The sequence below is a fragment of the Dermacentor albipictus genome, chromosome 1, assembly GCF_038994185.2.
Source record: "Dermacentor albipictus isolate Rhodes 1998 colony chromosome 1, USDA_Dalb.pri_finalv2, whole genome shotgun sequence".
NCBI lineage: Eukaryota > Metazoa > Arthropoda > Arachnida > Ixodida > Ixodidae > Dermacentor > Dermacentor albipictus.
Window position 1 is genome coordinate 484,037,403 of NC_091821.1, and position 23,000 is coordinate 484,060,402.

At 43.7% G+C, this 23,000-nt stretch overlaps 1 protein-coding gene across 1 annotated transcript; it reads left to right on the top strand.

Annotated features, from left to right (window-relative positions):
- The first annotated feature begins 18,463 nt into the window (after positions 1-18,463).
- Positions 18,464-22,404, top strand: LOC135907961 (uncharacterized). Its single transcript, XM_065439775.2, has 3 exons — positions 18,464-18,905; positions 20,097-20,276; positions 21,776-22,404. The coding sequence occupies exons 1-3, from the start codon at positions 18,894-18,896 to the stop codon at positions 22,325-22,327; spliced, it is 744 nt and encodes a 247-aa protein (XP_065295847.1). The 5' UTR covers positions 18,464-18,893; the 3' UTR covers positions 22,328-22,404.
- Positions 22,405-23,000: the final 596 nt, after the last annotated feature.

Below are 23,000 nucleotides of genomic sequence, written 5' to 3' on the forward strand. Positions count from 1 at the left end.
AAACCCCTTCGCCTGTGCAGCGTAGCAAACCGCGCACGTTTCTGGTTGACTTCCCTACATTTCCTTCCTTCCTTTTCATCCTCCTCCTCCTTACATACTTACATACTGGCCTTCTTCGAATCCTGCCTGTCTGAGCAATGCTCCAAAACAAGGTTCCATGCTTCACGGCAACCTGTACTGATGGCCGTTGTTTGAAATATCCGCAGCGTTGCTAGAAGCGGGCGCTGCTTGAAACTGGCCCCACTAACTGTGTTCTCGTACAACAGACAAGTCTGTCCTAGGCTTGCGTCGAGAATAACTGGATGCCCTGTCGATGAAATTGAGCTCAACAAGAGATACAATATTATTACGTAGCATTATTTTAAACAAAGTGTATACGATCAGCATCCTTAGTAGGCTCTGGCGGCATAATTTCTCCTGCGGTAACACGGCACCAACCAGACCACAAACTTAACTTAGGGATGTATGTTTCGGCAGTCCTTGTCATTCTGCGAAATGCAAGGTTACCTCTGTAACAAAAAGAAAAAAATGTTATTTTCCTGATGCAGCGATACCACCTTATCCCTGATCTATAGCATTGCATGTTGCATTTGCGAATCGCATGTTGTCGAATATCTACAACACTGTTTACCCTAACAAACAAGGTTTTCAGGAAGCCACATCTTGTGAGACTCAACAAGCCAACCCTTAACTCTTTCGCTACCGTGTACAGAGAAATCGATGAACGTGATCGACACTTTCTACGTGTTCTTTAACTTTTTTTGTGGAATTCTTCTACTAGAAACATCATCCACCGTCTTAAATGAAGAATGCACTTTATCTCTTTATTTTATTTGAATGTTTTTGACAGATTTAATAGTCTGGGAACAATAGAAACCCTACTGCAGCTATCCACATAACTATCCTGCAGTGCTCCTAACACTTTTGCAATAAAAAGACGCAAGATTCACGCTTTGTTCGACTCGGCAACGTAACTTTTTAAATGATAGCAGCAGTGAAAATACAGAAGTTTGTCACAGGTTCTGAGTTTTCCGATCCGACGTCTAGGTGGAATTAGCGATACATCAAATAATGGTACACGCTCATGAGTGCCTCTATTTTGCTTGGGTGCGTGGCTCCTTCACTTCCGGATTGAATTCACATGTTAGTTCCCTGCGTGACATTATCTTGAAGCAACACTTACAGCAAGTCGTGACACAACCAACACGAGTTTGCGCTCAATCGACCACAATACTTGATGTTGTCCTTATAAAGCAGTCCATCGAGCAGTTCTCTAATTTGACAAAAGGATTCCTCATCATGAGCTAATGCCTTTTTCTTGCACGCTTGAGCCATGCCGAATGAATCGCTGCAACTTTGTTACTTTCAACAATTTCTCACGCACCCGGGATGAAAGCGCACTTGATTATTTGGACTTGCACCTTAGTAGCTTCAAAGCCATGACACAGTTAAGCCTTGAAACGAGAATCGAATTATTTGTATTTACTGCATCAATAAGGCCGTGCCTAGGAAGAATAAGCAAACATGTAAACCTACTCACTGGATGATGTGCAAAGGCACACCAAAAGGGAAGTCAAGCGCGTTAGACAAGGTTTTTTTTCGTTTCACAGTTGCTTACAATTATCCTGAGTATTATGAAAAAAGCAATAAGCTATAGTTTGCCTACAGCCTTGCTTCTCTGGTACTTACCGAAGTTAGCTAATACAAATATCTAGGCGTTACAATAACCAATAACCTAAACGGGAAATTCCATATTTGTTACTTATACAACTCTGCTTTCCAGAAACTTTCCCTGTTGAGACACAAATTAAAACATGCTCCCGCTGAAACCCGACTAATTGCCTATACCCACCTCGTCCGTCCTAAACTGGAATATGCAGCTCTGATATGGTATCCCTAGACTAAGACTAACTATAATGCCCTAGAAATGATTCAGCGTAAAGGAGTAAGGCTTATTTTATCTTAATATTGCTTAACTAACTCCCCAGGCAAATTAACGGTCGAGCGTGATGTTGGGACGGGGCAATTAAGGAGGAAAACCCGCACATCTAAATTTCTTTTCTAATTATGAGGGTAAGTTCTGTTTTTTCCCAAAGCCTTACATACACCTATTAACGGCCCGTAGAACAAGCCATCGTCAGCCTGCGTCACTAAAACCTTACAGTGCCAGAACTACCGCTGTCAGGTATTTCTTCCCTCGCATAGTAACAGAGTGGAACTGTCTGCCCATTGAACAATTCACCAGCATTGACTCGATTGAACATATATCTAATTAGGTTGGCTGACTTCTTCATGCCTTCATATTTAAATAACCTGTTATTGAACCTGCTGCTTAATGAACCTGTTGCTGCTATTGTTGCTGTTGCTCTTGTAGTTCATTAATGACTTCTACTTTCGCACTAGTGAAGCCATCATGCATTAAATGATTTCGTTGTATCGTTCTTATATTGTAAAATTTTACCTTTCTAACGTGATTGCAGCAATAGTTTTTTCTTACTTCGCTTCTACACATAGGCATCAAGTTTTCAGTCTGCCGGGGAGGGGGGGGGAGGAGGGATGGGGCGCAATTCCCTGCCTCTCACTCTCTTTTTTTTCATTCGTCCCCGCCTTCTCCACGCATGCTGCTGGGCAAGAGATGTACGCAGGCGGACAGGCGATATATTTAAACGTCAATTTTATTTCTTGCTAAAGTCGAGCGAATATGTTAAAAATAATGAACGCATGGTTCACAAATACTCAAAAATAAATGAAAAAGAAACTGAACAACATGTAAACTGTTGACAGACATTCACAACGTCGTTAGTCAAAGTGAGAGAAAACACTGAGTAAGAAAACAGTTCCTCAACACGCTAACAATTCAAATATTACAAACTAATTGCGAATCCTTCATTTCTAAGAAGTACTCGACAATACAAACATTGCAACAATAAGCTAACAATTCAAAAATTACAAAGAAATTTTCAACTCCTTGCGTCTAAGAAACAGTAGGACGCAAAACACTACAATAATGTAAAAATATAAAATCCAAAGACACATCATAAACTCCTCACATTTCAAAAATGTTAACGAGCTGCCAAACTCCATCCAATACAAACAGAAAAGAACTATACTCAGAAGGCGGTGACTGTAATCACGAAGCGGCAAAATGGAGATTTTAGGGGCAGGGGGAGTGGTGGTACAAGTTAACGTTAGGGACCGTGACAGCTTGAATAAAGCTGGCCATTACACTGTTATGAAGTTCACTATCCTTCTTTACATATCCTATCGCACAGTTGTGAATGTGTTTCTACGCGCAGTTGATCTCTTAATAAACTCGTCCGCGATTTCATTGAGATTTATTTTGCGGGCGAGTTCTTCGTGCCCATGGAGAACTGTATTGTGATTTAACCGCGCTTATACAATTGTAGAGCTCAGGTACGTTTTGTCGCTACGGAGGCATGAAAGCGATCTCTCAGATCTGCATGAAGTGACCGGGCTTTTTCAAAAGTTTTGACATGCTTAGCCACCTCACCCAAAAGATTTCGCAGCTGCTCACAGCTATCGCCCGAAAGCATCTCTATCACATCCTGAAACGTTTTCATGGCTGTATTGCACTGCCTTGATATATCTATGTTCATACTACGATGAACGTTGTCTCGTTCGGGCTCAAGTTTTTCCCGTAAAGCATCAACATGTACGTGCTGTCCCCATTACCAGTCCAAAACTGATCAATTTGTGTCATGCACGTGCTGTCCGATTTCTGGTGATACCTGCCGTCCAGGGAACACTCTACTGTGTCCAATTCCTCATAGAACGGCAGATAGTAGATTTCTTCGGCGAACATACGTGAAGTACAGGTCTTCTGTCATACCGTCGTGGAGTCTTCCTTTGGCTTGGCGCAGGAGCTTCCTTGTCTTTAAATGTCGGCTCCAATTCACGTGCCTTTGCGTGTGTTTTGTTCCGAAATTGGCAAAGTCCTTCCTTCCTATATCCGCTAAGACTCTCCCTGATGGACTTTGACAACTTTTTCTGTTTGATCAAATCTCAGTGCTGCTTTCTGCAACGCAGCACTTACTGTTTCTAATCGCGAAAACAATAGCGTCAGAAGTTTGAGGATGAAGCATGCATAGACTTTCGACAGCGCATTTAAAAATGCACTTGCTTTGGCTCCGGCATCGTTCTGTTCTTCTGGTGATAGGTCATGAAGAAACGACAACAGCTGGCTATAGTTCTGAAATATTGACCCCGTACAAGTGGCGCTTAATGTCCACCTCGTAGGACCAAATTTCCGAAATTCACGCTTTCACCTTCTTTCTGAAATACCTGGAACATATCTAGGCGGTTTGGAGAGCACGTAACAAACCTTATGTTTTCTGATATCATGCCCGCAAATCACGACACTTACCCACTTTCTGACTCATGTCCTGCAGTACCACGTTAAGTATGTGCGCAAGAAATTGTATTTACAGAGCTCGCGGCTCCTCTTGTGTGAGAGCTTGCTGCCCATCGTTCTGTCCTCTCATATATGTAGCGCCATCATAACATTGCGCATGAGAATTGTCAATGCTAAGACTAAAACGGCAAAGGACTTCCTTTAGAAGGACATAAATACTGGCCGCTCTGGTGTCCGCAGTGTTAGGAAATGCACAGAACAGCTCGTATTCGGTTACAGTGGTTACAGTGGCAAATGCCGAGCCTGTGCCGGTAATGCAAACCGCGTAAGCGGACGTTAAACTTTCTATGCCAAGTGTATTGTGTGTCCTTTCGTCACCGTCTTTGGGAGGTCTGTTCTCGATGAGAAATGTGTCCATTTCTTTTCGCGGTTTCCTGAAATACTGTACCAGGAAGGTCAGACAACCAAAAAATTGAGTTATAAAAGCGTGTTCCAGGTTTAAGAGAAAGTATTTACGTGTTAATGAAAGAAATCCCTCAAGATGCCATAGTAAATTACCATAGACGCAGAAGCCTTAAGGAAAATAACGATGGGGACCCAAGGCGAAGAGAAGGAGAAAACCTCGAAGGTCTCCTGCAGTACTTTCGCGTTGAGGTTGACTGCACGGAGAGAACAGCACACGGTACACTAGAGGTGTTAAGCGGACAATACATGCTGCAGAGAGCCACCACCGAAAGTCACTAGTTTCGTCGGCAGGAGTGCTCTAGAACAGTGGAAATGGAACGTGTGTGTTTTACGAGAACCATCATGCAGCGTGAGAGTGCGACTCCTCCTTGGACTACAACGAGGCGACCGGCTGCTCGAGCGAAAACTGCCGTCGCACGGTTAGCTGCACGCACTGGGCCGGCACACATGCTTCATCTATGTGTTATAATAACAGAGCACAGACGGTTAAACCTGAACCAAGGCAGTCTCTCAGCAGTTCATTGACGCATGCTACGCAAATAACCAACAAGCAAGCACCATTAGAAATTTGACACTGCTGTTCTACTTCAGACGTTCAGAGCTTAGACGAGGGGCAGCAATGTTTTACTGCTACGTTCGAGGCATCCCTTAGAGCGGGAGCGGACGTACATTTGTTAGCCCAGAATTATCACGGAAACTGAAGATCGATGTCATACATGAAGTTGACTTATGCAAATACGTCTTTCGCCCTCAAAGTCACAACCACACTGGATGGCGAAAGACTTTTAAACTTTCACTGCACAGTCAGTTGGACGGAATTCCTGTGGAAACTGAGGCTATGGAAACGCGAGGACAATGTGCAGATTCCGCATGTCAAGAATTTTGTCAAAATAATGGAGTGTCCTTATAGGCCTCTCGCTGACGCGGTTGCTTATCCTGGTACACTACAGGTACCATGAATAAGTTTGCTAATCGGAGCAGGTGAGATCTGAAAAATAATAAACAAAAAAACTAGTTGCTAGGTGCACAGCACTCGGGTGGGTATTGCGAGGCCGAAAAAGCAATGGCAGATGTCTCAATCGACGGACGCAGAAAAGTGTGCGTGCTTCGAACTTCGAGCCGCATGTTCGACGATCTGTCAACATCATTGCAGGAATTTTGGCAGCTTGAGAGAATGGGTATAACTGATCAGTCAGATTCATCTAAACATTTTAAGACTGTTTTGAAAAATGTAACAGCAATGTTAATCTGCGGGATTAACGCTACGGCGTAAGCCTCCCCTTTGAGGACCTTGACGTAAAACTTAACGACGAACGGTCGTTAGCGATTAAAAGCTTAAAAGATTAAAATGAACGTTTGTCCAAGATCGAAAATCTACTCTTACATGATGCGGTGGTCACGCAGTATCTCAAGGTTGATCATGCAGAACCAGAAGCTCCGCACTGCACAGCCAAGGACAAGACGTATTACATGCCCCATCCCACAGTCATCAAGGAATCTTCCACAGCAACAAAACTACAGGTGTTTTTATGCGTCATCTCTTGCTGCCGGAGCGTTATCCTTTAATGATCATCTGGACGAATGCCCCAGCCTCAACAAAGAGCTGTTGAAAACGTTATCTTTTCCCAAGCATAAGATTGGTATCACCGCAGGCGTTCAGAAGGCGTTCAGAAGTTCGTTGACAAGGCTTTCCGTGAGATTCCTGCGGTTTGAGAAGACCTAATTCGAATCAAAGACTGTCTAAGCAGTTGTGTACCCTTCGGTACAACATCAAGACCATTTCTAATAAGCGCGGCTCTACAATGCCATTTACATCAAGGTTATGAGCCTTATGAGACTACCGCTCTAAAGTTATTCAAACGCTCTGATTTAGACGACATGCTGACTGGAGTTGAGGAAAATGATGCCGTTCACCAGTTACATCGCCGGGCCACTCACATATATTCTAGCGCAGGCATGGCGCTGCAGGAGTGAGCAACAAAAAGCGCTGATATGCACGGCTACATGGAGAAGAAAGGAGAGTCCAGTTCTCCTGAGAAGACAAAATATTGGCACTCATGTGAGACACTCAAGAAGGCGCTCTAAGCGTGAATTCACAACCGGTATTGGAGTGGTTGAAAAAACAGGAGCCCACAAAGGGATTGAGTTTGCAGAATTCAGCTCGAATGTGTTACTCACTGGTCTTTGAAGCGCCGCTCCCGATCCAAATTGAAATTATTTTTCAGTGCATCAGGCGAATAGTGACGTCGTGGGACAACGGAATACCAGACGAACTAGCACAACATTGAAAGAACTGGCTGCTTGAAGTCTCTCATATTGCATCGTTGGCTGTCCCAAGACTGTGCCCTCTCTCAAGCTCCTTGCCAGACACACAGCTGCACCTTTTGACAGATGCGAGTAATGGAGCTTAAGGAGCTGTCGCCTATTTGTTCTTCCCAACACAGACTATGGGCGCCGGCAGGCCCCTCAATGACAAAGGCCCGAGTTGAGATTTGGTTTGTTTCAACACATCAGTACATTTGTAACACAACAGAATGTGCAATTTATGATGAAGACAGCGGGCTAAAAGCTGCATTTCTGCGGCTTCACTAGCCTCGCCACTCCCTTGGCACAAAGGCAGCAACATGCGGTACATAAGAGTTTGAGTCGTGCGCCAAATTTAGAGTGACAATTCAAAAACCATCATATAGAAACGCACAAGATGTATTTGCATAACAAAGAAAAATAAACATTCAGACACCATATATAACACCTCATTTTTAGACATAGCACATAAACTTCCATCTGTGAGTTTGAATTTATTTAGTACATGGGGTTGGCAATACTGTACCATCTGTGAACCATAGTTTGTACGCGTCTTGTTGAACGTACAGAGATATTTAGAGTTATGTTTGCTAATGTACGTATGTGGTGGCTGTTTTGGATAAGGTCTGACCTAAATGTCGTTAAGAAATAGTATTTTCAAACTTCAATACCTTCAATCTTGCAAATGATTCAAACCTTGGTGCATTGTATGTATACCTGCAATGCAACGTATGTCCTTGTTTACCAACATGATGAAGTTATGTAGTGGTTTCATAGTCCCGACCCCCCCCCCCCCCCAATTAAGTGACAGTAGCGCCGATGTGGCGTAAATGAAGCATTATATATCATGAATCTTTGCTGTTCTGGTAATAAGCGGTGACATTTTCTTGGGATTTCTTCTAATTTACAAAGTTTGTTTCTTACGTAATTCCTGTGGTGCTCCTCAGGGCATGTATTCATGAAACACAGGTCCCAATGTATTTGAATAGGGACTGTATTATATTTTAACATTGACATTTTAACATTTAACATTTAACATTTTAACATTTTTTTAACATTTAACTGAAATTGAACGTAGGGCATGCTGTAGAGTTGGCCCGGAAAATAACATATTTTGTCTTAGAAGAGTTTCTCCATAAGGTGATTTTTACCGTCCAAGTGCGCAGCCCATTTAACGTGTTATTTGTCAATGCCATGAGATTATCAACATTCCTTCCAGAAAAACACAGCTGTCATCTGCATAAATACCATATGCTATTGAACTGTCCCCGCTAATGCGGTCGTTTATAAAAATGCTAAACAGAAGTGGGCTAAGTATACCATGCAGTACACCATGTCTACTTTTTGTTAGTACAGACAGTTCATTTATTCATACACACTGGTGCCGACCGGTCAAGTAACCCTGAAGTAAAGTTAACACGACACCGTGAATGTCATAGCATTTTGTTGTTGCAGTTATGTTACGTGATTTATGGTATCCATGGCATTTGAAGAATCTAGGAAAATACCTAAGGGTAATGTTTTCGTTTCTATATTTGTCTAATATTTATTCCTTTTGATGACGCAGCGCACATTAGGTTGAGAGGCTGAAACCGAACAGTGATGGTGTTATAACACAAATGTTCGTCGAAAATCTTGACAGTCTAATAAAGATAATATTGTCTAGACACTTTGCGAATGCTCGCAATATTGAATTTCACAAGTAATTATTCAGATTATTTTTCTGTGCCTTCTTATATATTACAGTTACTTTGGCGGTTTTCAGATGTTGAGGAAAATACCAGTACTTAAAGCGAGATTGTATATGCGTGTTAAATATGGATTGAGGTGGTTAATACCAAAAATAATATGTTGTAGTTTAAAACTATTGATGTCCTCACTTTTACATTAAAGGATCTAAATATAATTATTATCTCATACTCATCTCCTTGTGCAGCAAATAGGGAATTTTGTGTGAATTTCGTAAGGTAGTTCAGAGCTTCTGCATCATATTTACTATTTACTAGAATATTAAAGTGCTCACTGAATTTCCTAGCCATGTCAGTTCCTTTGTATACTTTATTACATATGGTAAGTTCATCAATGCTATTTTCCGGTTGCCTTGTCGATAGTACAGCATTTAATTCGTTTCACATCATTTTCCCGTTTACCCCGCCGTCAAAGTAAAATAATAGTCGTGTTTACATTGCCTCAGGAGCTAAAGTATTTTGGTATAGTATTTTAAAAGTCTTGAAAGCAGCTATGTCGCGTCCTGCAAGGAACACATTAAAAAGCCTATATTTTTTCGTTCATCATTTTAGGGATGGAAGCGGTTATCCTTGATTTACACACACGTTTATGTATTTTTTTCTGAGAATTTTATATGGAAAGCTTTGCTTATATAGCCAGCATAATATCTCTATAAAACAGTTGTACGCTATATCAGGCGAAAAAGTCGATAACACGTCATCCCAAATTGATGAGTTAATTTAATCTCAGAAAAACAAGAACGAATCAGAAGTTATTTGTTGAAATTTTATTTCCGGTAAAGCGTTGTGTTTTCTTGTTTTTTCTGGTGTTGAGCCAAAACAAGGTATATGGGTTGGTGATCAGTTACTGACCGTCAAGAACGCCGGAATGATCTCTTCAGTGGAAGTGTTTGTTAGAAATAAATGTATTAGAGTTGCATTTGTTGGCGTAATTCTGATAGGAATTGAAATTTTATTTGAAACAAAATTTGAAGCAAAGAATACCGATAACTTTGAACGCTTTCTCGTGTTCTCTTACATATGCATATTGTGCAGGCGAGGTTCCACATGTGTGTACTACTTAACGTATATATTGCGTAGACCAGTGGTCCGTAGCATCGCAGTTCTTTTATTACGAACAACGAGAATTCTTTCGGCTGCTTTAATAGGAGCAGGCGACATCAAATCCGGTCATCCACAGCGTGATATCGCCCACGTAGATGATGTGGCTGACGTCTTCGATGTCCGCGAGCTTCTCGGCCACTCCAATCATTACCAGCTTGAACAGCATCGGCGAAATGACCGATCCCTGCGGTGTGCCGGTGCTCCTGAGCTTCTTCTCTTGCGTCTGTAGGTCGCCTGCTCGTAGCTCGGTGGTCCTGTCTGTGAGGAAGTCCTTGATGTAGTTGTAGGATCTTTCGCCCATGTTGAGCTTGGAGACTTGGGACAGAATCGCCAAGTGTTTCACGTTATCGAACACGCTCTGCAGGTCGAGCCCTAGGATTGCTTTGTTGTCGCGGGCGCTGCCGCCATGATCGATGATTTGGTATCTGAGCGTCCTGCATGCTTTGGTGCTGTTTGAAGCCGATCACCGTGGCCAGGTACAGCCCTTCTCGTTCCAGGTAGTCTTTCCCACGCCGGACGTGAGCGAGATGGACGGGAGGTTATCGCGCGTAAGGTGTGGGATGCCCCGCACATTAGCGTTCTCAGCAGGAACGCTAATGTGCGGGGCACCCCACATCTTAGGCACGACTTTTGAGTAGTTGTGTGCACAGAACACTGTAGTTAACGTCAAGCTAAATTACTGCAATCCTTTCTTTCGGTAGTGAACAAGACGGACGGCTTTCTTTCGCCATGTCATGGGCCATCGAGGTGCGACACCTTGAAATGCCTCATAAAGCCAGCGTTTGGCTGGGACAGGAGAACATGGAGCTCCCTCTCTCCCCACCACCTGGGCCCTTCCATTAAAGAAGGAGGGAAATAAAGTTCACCTTCTTATTAATTCTTAGACGTCTTCAGCTTAGCGCTAAACCTTTCCATCGATGTCTTGGTTTGGGCGAGTGCGTTCATCTTCCCAATTTTCATAATACAGCGCTAAAGGCGAAGACGAAGTCAAAGCGCCAGTCCTGTCGCATGTGTAACTTTGACTTCGCCTTCGTCTTTAGTGTTTTTTCAAGAAAACTGTCTTGCCATCGCTTTCAATGTTTGGGTTATCTTTACAATCTTCTCAACAGATAGCGGCCAGTTACTGTTTTATGAACTAGTGCACTGTTATGGTATCCAGTGCAACTTTCTTCCCACCCCGTTTCCTCCTTATGCCTTTCTTTGTAGTTCCTACCTTTGCCTTTTTCGCTCTGACTTCTTTTTGAGCGGGTCTGCGCTCCGTAACCTTCCGAAACCAGTTCTTCAAATATTATTGTTATTTTTGCACTGCACAATAAAAATAGGAAAACTAACAACAGCAGCGGGCAAAACAGCACTGATTCCTTCGCGCTATAAAACCTGCGTTGATTATTAGTAGGAAAGCTCTACCTTTGCGGCAGCTCCGTTGACCTTACTAAAAATGTTAAAACGCAGAAATGCTCGCACTAAAAGAGCGCTCGCAAGCTTTTTGCGTAGACGAGGGTAGACAAAGTGTTGGACTTAAGAGGTCGATCATCATCACCTTTTTATTGAAGATAGGAGAGTCTGAGGTCAAGCTTCCTTCTAAGGCGCTCGTTAAGGAGTACTTTATTGTAGTCTCGGTGTACTGCACGTGAAAAGCATTAATAGCTGCTTGGAGACATTGTTCTAAACCTCGCCGGTAGGAACGCCAAGCACCTGGTAAAGTAATATTCCACAAGTGAAAAAAGGGCGCTCTTTAGAATTTGGTTTGAGAAGCCTATAGACGTTCTGCAGCACCCAAACCTGTATACCTGCCCGGAACCTTCCTAAAGTGAAGCTCATGTTGCATAGATAAACACAATTTATTTTTCCCCACAGTGCGGCCATTCGGCAAAACGTTCAAGACGTTCTAGACAGATAAGTTTTCTTAACCGTCTTGTCTTCCTTTTGTCTGCACTCCTTTCATTACTCCATGCACTCTATATTGCACCTGCTTCTCCTTCCCGTTATGCCAACCCCTAAATGTAGTCGTTCAGGTGTTAGTCTAAAGGCGACACTGCTGCGATGGACGGGCAGGTCTGGACTGTTCTCTAATATTCCCCAAATCAACCACCGCTTACCTTTCCGCGTCATTTACAGCAGGCTCCTTGTAAACTGGCAAATGTCATCAAGTGTTTAAGCAACTGCTTTCGTCCTAATTTAGCGCATTACCTGCTTTGCAACGTTCGCAAGGAAAGCCAAAAGAATGCGTGGGGCGATGCACTGTCTCCTGTAAGCGGAAATTTTACCTGTGTATCTATCACCTAAATATATGGGAACCGGCAGAATCGTTACGGTTGGCATCCAATGCAGCGAATTATATTAAGTTTGTTGGAGTAAAAAAAAAGAAAGGCTAGAAAATGGCAGATCACAACGAGGCCATCGAAATGGTTTAAAATAAAGTTTAAGGATCGGAAATTTTTAGGAAACCGAAGTATCAAATTCACAACGAAGTTTAAAACAGGGAAAGCAAAAAAAGGAGGATATCACAATTGTGCAAACTTAAACCATTGAGAAAAATGAGGCAGACAAAAGTTACGTAATATACGGTACCGTGTAATATATTACTAGGGGTGTGCGAATATTCGAAATTTCGAATACGAATCGAATATTTTCCTTATTAGAAGCGTATTCGATTCGAAAAATGCATATACGTAAATTCCCGAATATTCGAGGACGGCCGAATAATGGTCGAAAAGGCGAATATTCGGACAGACTGTGAATAATTTAGCAATTAACGAATTATACGCTTGCTGCACATTCTCCTAAGAACATGTTTATTCACTGAGAGCTTCACATGATCCGCTCATTATCTGTATGCTCTGCATCAAGATGGCAAGTTGGGCCAGTCTTTTGGGATTCATAGTAAGGTTCGTTACAGCGCAACACAAAACCAAGACAAAAGAAGGTACAAAACGACGACACAGCGTTACAGCACTGTGATCTTAAGTGCTGTAACGAACCTTACTATGATTGTGTACGCTCTGTTCCAGTCTATCTGCATCAGGCCCGTGAGACATGATCAGTCTCGATTTTTTTACCAAGCTTTATTCCAGGGCTCTTTCATAACATTATATGATGTACTTTCGGGCTTTGTAAGTATGCGCAATAAAATATGCACCTAGAAAATGTTACCTGGACAAATGTTGTCACAGCGCATAGAGAGCCTTTACTTTCTGAGCATGTTGAGCAGTCAATTTTTCTTCGCGATAATCTGTAACAAGCGTTTACCTGACAGAGCATTACCTTACATTACCTGAGTGCATTACCTAGAATGAGTGCCTCTTTAACCTCAAGCAGCCTCGTAAAATGCAATATTATCTTTAAAAGGGTAATAAAGCTACCTCATTATTACCTTGTTACCTCATTTGGGAATTTTTTAATTCTACATATATATTCGAAATTCGATTCGATATTCGAAGACAGTTTTTCGCCTTATTCGTATTCGATTCGTATTCGAAAATTTCAATATTCGCACACCCCTATATATTACTGATGTGTTAGCCGACCGTTTACAAAACTGCCATGAACATCTTGTTAATTTCTGGTCAGCTCTGAAATCGTATGTCATATTTGTTGCATTTATGCGTTTAAGCAGATACAATTCGCATATCTGTTTTTAGAACTGAGGTAGAGATTAGTAAACCTTGAGATTCATTTTCAGTCAGGTTGATGCATTTTTGCGAACATTGTCAAAACATTGAGGCCTTATACAGTCAGTAGAATTTAGTTTTCTTTTCCACATTAACAAGTTTGATTTGAATTGAATTAGCGGTCATTAGCGGTCACAAACAGGCCTGGAGTGCGGCCTGATCCCGGTGACCAGAACCGGTAACGCACTCTCTCACCAGAGCAGAATTGGCCACCCTGGTGCAGTACTTGGCCACAACCTCCTATATGAATACAACAATCAAACCCCGGCCCTCAGTCCCCAGCAGCCGCGAAGCAACTGACCACGGCGGCGGTCAGGTCTGTGACGCTGCAGAGGGTGCTAAGAATACCTGGCTCCGGACAGGCCGCCATTGGAATCTGAACCTGGCAACGTTTAACGTTAGAACGCTATCTAGTGAGGCGAGTCTAGCAGTGTTATTGGAGGAATCAGAGGGTAGTAAATGGGATATAATAGGGCTCAGTGAGGTTAGGAGGACAAAAGAAGCATATAATGTGCTAAAAAGCGGGCATGTACAGTGTTACCGGGGCTTAGCGGAGAGACGAGAACTAGGAGTCGGATTCCTGATTAATAAGGAAATAGCTGGTAACATACAGGAATTCTATAGCATTAACAAGAGGGTGGCAGGTCTTGTTGTGAAACTTAATAAGAGGTACAAATTGAAGGTGGTACAAGTCTACGCCCCTACATGCAGTGATGATGACCAGGAAGTCGAAAGCTTGTATGAAGACGTGGAATCGGCGATGGGTAAAGTCAAAACAAAATACACTGTACTGATGGGCGACTTCAATGCCACGGTAGGCAAGAAGCAGGCTGGAGACAAGTCAGTGGGGGAATATGGCATAGGCTCTAGGAATAGCAGAGGAGAATTATTAGTAGAGTTTGCAGAACAGAATAATATGCGGATAATGAATACCTTTTTCCGCAAGCGGGTTAGTCAAAAGTGGACGTGGAGGACGCCGAATGGTGAGACTAGAAGTGAAATCGACTTCATACTCTGCGCGAACCCTGGCATCATAAAAGATGTAGACGTGCTCGGCAAGGTACGCTGCAATGACCATAGGATGGTAAGAACTCGAATTAGCCTAGACTTGAGGAGGGAACGGAAGAAACTGGTACACAAGCAGCCAATCAATGAGTTAGCGGTAAGAGGGAAACTAGAGGAATTCCGGATCAAGCTACAGAACAGGTATTCGGCTTTAACTCAGGAAGAGGACTTTAGTGTTCAAGCAATGAACGACAATCTCATGGGCATCATTAAGGAGTTCGCAATAGAAGTCGGTGGTAACGCCATTAGACAGGAAACCAGTAAGCTATCGGAGAAGACGAAAGATCTGATCAAGAAACACCAATGTATGAAAGCCTCTAACCCTACAGCTAAAACAGAACTGGCAGAACTTTCTAAGTTATTCAACAAGCGTAAGACAGCGGACATCAGGAACTATAATATGCATGGAATTGAACACGCTCTCAGGAACGGAGGAAGCCTAAAAACAGTGAAGAAGAAACTAGGAATAGCCAAGAATCAGATGTGTGCTTTAAGGGAACAGGGTAGGCAAATTTTCCGAAAAAAATCGATTTTTTGTTTTTGTGTAATTTAAAATCTCTATTCTCTCCTTAACATGGCCCAGTGTTTCATTTGCCCGTACGCGAAATATTTACCTCAAAATCAACATTTTTCGAAACCTAGGCAGCATCCAGCCACGCCCCCTTTGACACATGCTCGGGATCCTTGCCTCTCCTAAACTGAAAAAAAAAAATTTTTTTTCACCACCTATTTTTTGTCACGTTTAGCGGAATGGCTGTCACTCATCTACCAACAGTGAAAACCTAGCTAGCATATTTCACTTAGCCAAACGAATCCTAAGACGCAGCTGGATTACTCGCAACGCGGGGCGTTTCTTTATTCTATGGGGGTGTTTTGCTCGTGCTTTTGCGTGTTTTCGCGGATAATCGAATTTATTTAAACTTTGGTGCTGGTTATTTAGCGTTAATGCAATGACGAAGCCAAAGAAGTACTTTCAAAAACCTCTCTTCCACGGAAACCGGCATAAGTCGACCTCCAATGACGCCAATTCTCCGCAACACAATCCAGGAGTGGGCGCTGCGGCCACCACGTGAGCGTCTGCATCGAAGCTTTCGCGCTCGGTGGAACGCTCGAAGCAGAACGCCGGTGTTTCAGCAGCTCTGAAAGCCTGAGCTTCTCCAGAAATGTCTCCATGGAAAAACTCAGAACGCGAATGAGGCGTTCAACAAGGTTGTATGGGAGCGGGCTCCGAAGAATGTCTTTCTTGGCCTCAAGACGCTGAAAATAGTGACAATGGATGCTGTGCTAAATTTTAATGACCGTAGCATTGCTCGAGGCGACATTTTGAGGTCATTCGGAGTTTCTCCAGGACGGTTCACAGTCTAGTGGTTGCGCGAAGTTGACCGGCGGCGACTATACTTTGCAGAGAGGGCTACACGACTGGTAACTAAGGAGGCCCGGAAAACAAGGCAGCTAGCACAGAAAAGAAGTGTTGACGATGGAGGGGACTACCAGGCTGGTGGCTATTGAAAAAATGCGCCAGAATTTGTTTCTATAGTCCTACATTGCAATAAAGCTTTTTCTTCCACTTCAAAGCCAATTATCTCAGAACACCAAATTTTGCTGCATTTGACCCTTTTTTTCAGAAACTACAAGCGCTAGGGCGATAACATTTCCCAGATATTGAGCAAACATTACAGAAAGTCTACTGAACCAGGATTTTAAATATTCTTGTAGGGGATTTTTGTTTACAGGCTATTTACTGCAGTTTTTGGCTCTAAAATTAGGTGGGTCCTTTAAAAAAATGAAAACAAAAAATCTAATCTCTAAAAAGAAATAATCCTAGTTCAGTAACACTACCTAGCATTGCTTATTACAATGCCACCAGGATTAATGTTCTAACCCCAGCAGATCACGAGAAAAAGGGTCACGAACATAGCCTAAAATGCATGGCTCGAATAGGACCTACCCTGTCCCCTTAAGAGACAAAGCCGGCAATATCGTTACTAATATGGATGAGATAGTTCAAGTGGCTGAGGAGTTCTATAGAGATATTTACAGTACCAGTGGCACCCACGGCGATAGTGGAAGAGAGAATAGCCTAGAGGAATTCGAAATCTCACAGGTAACGCCAGAAGAATTAAACAAAGCCTTAGGAGCTATGCAAAGGGGGAAGGCAGCTGGGGAGGATCAGGTAACAGCAGATTTGTTGAAGGATTGTGGTCAGATTATTCTAGAGAAACTAGCCACCCTGTATACGCAATGCCTCATAACCTCGAGCGTACCGGAATCCTGGAAGAACGATAACATAATCCTTATCCATAGGAGAGGGGACGCCAAAGACTTGAAAAATTATAGACCGATCAGCTTACTGTCCGTTGCCTACAAAGTATTTACTAAGGTAATCGCAAATAGAATCAGGAACACCTTAGACTTCTGTCAACCAAAGGACCACGCAGGATTCCGTAAAGGCTACTCAACAATAGACCATATACACACTATGAATCAAGTGATAGAGAAATGTGCAGAATGTAACCAACCCTTATATATAGCTTTCATCGATTACGAGAAAGCGTGTGATTCAGTCGAAACCTCAGCAGTCATGGAGGCATTCAGAATCAGGGTGTAGAAGAGCCATATGTAAAAATACTGGAAGATATCTATAGCGGCTCCACAGCAACCGTAGTCCTCCACAATGACAGCAACAAAATCCCTACAAAGAAAGGCGTCAGACATGGAGACACGATCTCTCCAATGCTGTTCACAGCATGTTTACAGGAGGTATTCAGAGGCCTGGAGTGGGAAGAATTGGGGATAGAAGTTGACGGAGAATACCTTAGCAACTTGCGATTCGCTGATGATATTGCCTTGCTTAATAACTCAGGAGACCAATTGCAATGCATGCTCACTGACCTGGAGAGGCAAAGCAGAAGGGTGGGTCTGAAAATTAATCTGCAGAAACCTAAAGTATTGTTTAACAGTCTCGGAAGAGAACAGCAGTTTACAATAGGTAGCGAAGCACTGGAAGTGGTAAGGGAATACATCTACTTAGGGCAGGTAGTGACAACGGATTCGGATCATGAGACTGAAATAACCAGAAGAATAAGAATGGGCTGGGGTGCGTTTGGCAGGCCTTCTCAAATCATGAACAGCAGGAAAGGAAAGTGTATAATAGCTGCGTGTTACCAGTACTTACATATAGGGCAGAAACCTGGAGGCTTACGTAAAGGGTTCTGCTGAAATTGAGGACGACGCAACGAGCTATGGAAAGAAGAATGATGGGTGTAACGTTAAGGGATAAGAAACGAGCAGATTGGGTGAGGCAACAAACGCGGGTAAACGACATCTTAGTTGAAATCAAGAAAAAGAAATGGGCATGGGCCGGACATGTAATGAGGGGGGAAGATAACCGATGGTCACTAAGGGTTACGGACTAGATTCCAAGGGAAAGGAAGCGTAGCAGGGGGCGGCAGAAAGTTAGGTGGGCGGATGACATTAAGACGTTTTCAGGGACAACATGGCCACAATTAGTACATGACCGGGGTAGTTGGAGAAGTATGCGAGAGACCTTTGCCCTGCAGTGGGCGTAACTAGGCTGATGATGATGATGATGATGATGACGAGCGGTCATTTGATGAGGGCATTCGATTCTGCGATAAATGTGTCCAAAAATGTTTCCGAGGAAAATCTGAGTTGTTGCCGAGGTAAAGCTTTCCGGTAACTCAAAGTAGGGACGCAAAAGCCAACTGACCAGCCACCGCTACTGAACAGTGTATGCTTCAACAGCTACAGGGAGCAAAGGTCACGCAAGAGACGCGTCACGAGCTTTGACATTCTTGCGGCGGCAGGAAGAAAAGCGCGACCTTCATGCTCGTTGACACTGCCTGCCCTCAAGAAATGTCGCAGAGCGCCGAGCACATTCCGTAAGCAGCCCGTCGGATGGGGCAAGCACCCGGTACGACGTGCGAAATTTAAATTTCAGCGATGTGGGGAACTGTAACGACAGCCCACTTGACACGTGCCCTTGCGACATTCGAGCGTTAGTGGTCCCGCTCACAATATAAAAGCTCGGCGCTGGAAGCAAGGCACCAGTGCAGAAGCCCGGCCTCGCATTCTTTGTTTACACTACAGCAAAGCAGCGGACGTTCCAGAGGGTACGACGTTAAGCACAGAGAAAAGTTAAAGATGTTATCCAAGGTAAGCAGATCGCATTTTCAGCGCGGATAGCCCATCTCGTGATTTTCGAATAGCACATTAACGTCCCCCAATGCCCTAGCGCCTTTTTTAAAAGCGTCCGCGATGTATTTTTCATCATTGGTTTATTGGTATATCTATTTTCTATCTAAATTATTTCCCAAGCTTCGAAACAAGCTTGATTGGCCACGATGCGGGCCAGGATTTTTCAAGGCTTGGCTGTTTGACAACAGCGAGGAGGATTTCCAGAACTACCACAAGCTAAAGTTAATGTTTTCTTTTTTTTAAGTGGAGCTTTCTTTGCATTCTTGCAAAGCCAGTTCCCGAACCGTCGTGCGCTGGCTGTCTTGCCGAGTAGAGACAAGTCGGCTACCACGCTGCCCACGACGAAGAAACAGGCTACATACTACCGATTATCCACTGTCGCGGCATTGTGTTTGTTGTAGCGTGGTGTGCGCGCAGTGCGTTAACATCGTGGGCCCGTGTGCACCGACGAGTGCGCTGAACAGTTCTTCCCGAAAGGCGAAACCGAGGAGCGTCATACGTAGTGAACGGTCATTTGCATGCGCAGTCATCAGACAGCAGCGGAAGTGGACTGCGTCGTTTAGAAGTGTAAGCAACTAACACGAAGAACACTTCGCGCCGACCGAGTTCGGTTCGGTGTCTAGTGTGTGCGATACACTTTTGGTTTTGGCTTGCCGTATCTGCGGCGTCGGAGCACCCCACGCGTAGGTTGAGCGACGCCCTTCCCAGTGAAAATGTGCCCAACTTCGTGGTGTGCTGTGCTTCCATATTGCCTATACTTAAGAAAAAAGAACGTCTTTCGCTGCAAACACCAACGAAATCTTCGCTGAAACTGACGCCTAGAGTGCGTGATATCGACCTAATGTTTTCTTATATGCGGAACCGTTTGTTGGCATGATGTTGGAAATTTACAGCAACTTTCTGTGTTGGTTATCGCATTCGCCTAAGTATCGCATCAATATCTCAATCGCACTCTTTGGAAGATTATGTGCCGGTAAACTGAATTCCTTGCTTCGTTCCCGCATTTGTTCTTCCGCCTTTCAACGGATATCACAATATTTCCCAGTAGTTGTCTACTAAGTAACGACACAGCTGCGACATTCTTTGGGTATAGTTTTCTTATGTAGCTCACGGGAAATGATGCTATATGCACTTTCTTTTTTTTTTTAGCGGGTAAAACTCCTTCTCATTTGCTTCGTGGCCAAGGCGTGGGCACTCCAGCACCACTCGGCTGGATACCAGGGCTCCGGCTATGGTGGCTACGGTGGAGATGGTGGATACGGAGGCTACGGCGGCTACAACGCTGCTACGGCCGGCGCACCTTACCAGGGATACGGCGCTTCCTCCTTTGTAGGTGACGGTTTCAGTAAGAGTTCACGCGTAGCTGTTTCCAAGCATTGCAGTGAGCGGAACTGACTTATGGTAAACTTTAAGTATTCAACTAATTGTGGTGGCGGTTTCCACTTAAGCCTTGTTTTCGTGCACTACATATCGCAAAATGCGAGTGCGACAACCGCAAATTCGGCAGCCTTCAATTTTGAAGTTTTAGTTAGTATAGAAGCGAAGGCCGCGGGACGCTGCGTGGCATGTGACTTGGCAAAACAATTGAAGGCGCCGTTTCTTTAAATATTGATAGCGCTACACCAAAAGGCTATGCAGTGTCATTAAATGGCACCTAAAATTGTATTGCGTAGCATTAATTGGTCTTGTGGCACCTTTTAGGCGCATACACTTTTGAAACCGCATAATACACTTTCGCAAAAGAGGAAGAAAGCAGAATTTAGGCTGTCGTTTATTGGATTGCACAGGACACTATAATTTTTCTTTAAAAATTATCTCCTTGCACAAAAACCTATACTCTTGTCGTAAACACGCGGCGTTAACACAGTCGAAAGGTGCCCCTTTTTCTGGACACATTAACATCAGCTGCCATAGAGAGTGTGTACTATACTGTCTGTGTGTACTAGTCTGAATGTGTGTACTATTTTGGAGCGGCAGAAGTAGCAGTTTAGTAATAAAGCAAAATACAACTAAGACAGAAAACATCACAACTATTTACAGCAAAGTTTTAACCACATTAAAAAGTATAAACTATTTGCAAAAGATCAAGTAACTAAATAAATAAATATAGCACTGCAAGAAATAAGAACGTTCTGTTAATAACAAAAGATATACATTCTGAGTATAACATTTATAACGTCACTATTGACCTCAAACAACTTAAAACTCCACTGACATCCGTTAAACACGCTGTGATCAGAAAATAGCATGTCTTGTATTGCATGTTTAAATTTGTGAATTGTTCTGCAATTTATAGCTTCGTCAACAATGTTAGGGTACATATTACATAAACACATAGTTTCCGATTCAATCGCTTGCGTGCCATATTTTGTCCTTGGGTTCTTTATTACTATTGAAGTGCGACGTAGGCTCTGTCCTGCGTCTCTACTCAGGTAACGATTTGAAAATAGTTCGGTGTTGCTGGAGTCCTCTTTCAATAGCCGTATGCAGATCTTTGTTTTGTAAGAGTCTCTAATATTATGAATGTTGTAGCGCATCATTGATGCAGAAGATCATATGTATAGTTTTGAGAAGTTCAGTAACCGAACAGCTCGCCGTTGCAGTACTGCCAATTTTTCTACATCTGTTTTATTACCATTGCCCCATACTAAGAGCTAAGATTCGCAAGCAAAAACGAGTTTCGCAGAGAACAGTGACTAAGCTTTCTTTTGGAGGTAGCCAAAGCTCACTCCACGTAGCAGCAAAGTTTCAGTTGGAATTATTCCTTACATACGGGATGTGACTCCCAAAAATACTGTGTTAGTAAGATAGCACCCTTTACTTCCCAGCCACCTCAGCCGTACAGTTTTGGCTACGACACGGCGGACGAGTTCGGCAACCGGCAGTTCCGTAGCGAGCAGGGCGACGCCAACAACGTGAAGACTGGCTCGTATGGATACCGCGATGTGAACGGCCTCTTCCGGCGCGTCAACTACATCGCCGACGCCAACGGCTTCCGCGCCACAGTGGACACCAACGAGCCGGGCACGGCACCGGGAGCCAGCGCCGACGTCGTGTTCAACGCATCGCCAGTTGTCCCACCGGTTCCTGGTGGTGCTCAGAACACATATGGTGGGGGCGCAGGAGCGCCCGGTTACAACGCTTACGCCGGATTCGGTGGTGACGGATATGGCCCCTCCAGTAGCGCAGCTGGAGCCTTCGGGTACGGCGGCTACGGGCGCAACGCCTACCCACCAAATGGGCCGGCTTTCAGTGGCCGCGCCTACGGGGGTCATGCCCCGCAAGGGTACGGTGCGCTTGGTTATGCTCCAGGTGGATATGGGCCAGCTGGCTACGGTGGATTGGCTGCAGGTCACCAGGGCTTCCGCCGTCGCAGATAAATATGCTGCGCGATGACTGGAAAGGAGTACGTGCGAGTGACCTTTGGTGTGACTGCAATTTTTTTATCCGAGATCTTTCCAGCTAAATGAGCCTGAATAAAGAAATTGCTCCTTCATTGTTCCTTGCGATGTTGATATGACTTCACGAAGAAGATCGTAATGAGGCAGTGGTTGTACTGCTTATGTGAGGGAATCTTTCGCGAGTTCTAAAAAGAGCTGTGGAAGCTACTGAAATCACAGCAGCTTCTGAAACATCCAGTAGAACAAAAGTTAAATACTCATAAAATTTTAGCTACGCCGTCTCGAACAATATTCACGGCGTCAGTTTACAGTGGCCTTCCTGAGATGCGCCACGTGAATTAACCTTCCTTATTAAATTAAGCATTCTTGGAATTCGTGCATTTTCGGAATGTAGCCTCTGCTACCGCATTAATCTCAGAGCCCATGAAGTCATTCACGTCTTCGTCTCCGCCTCACCTCAATGTTGCTTACATTCTGTTTAAAGGACCAGATCAGTGAGTTTTACTTTAACTCTTACATACTCCACATTGCAGAGACGATTGAGCACGTCTTGTGTTTTTGTGATCTCTGTGACAACGAGTTCTTGAGTGGGTGTTAAACCGATTAGATAACAGACCGTTTTCATAAATTAAGATTCTCGGACCATGGCCCC

Coding starts and splice junctions, on each gene's coding strand:
- LOC135907961 (XM_065439775.2), top strand. Junction 20,277..21,775: donor GATACGGCGCTTCCTCCTTT/GTAGGTGACGGT, acceptor TTTACTTCCCAG/CCACCTCAGCCGTACAGTTT.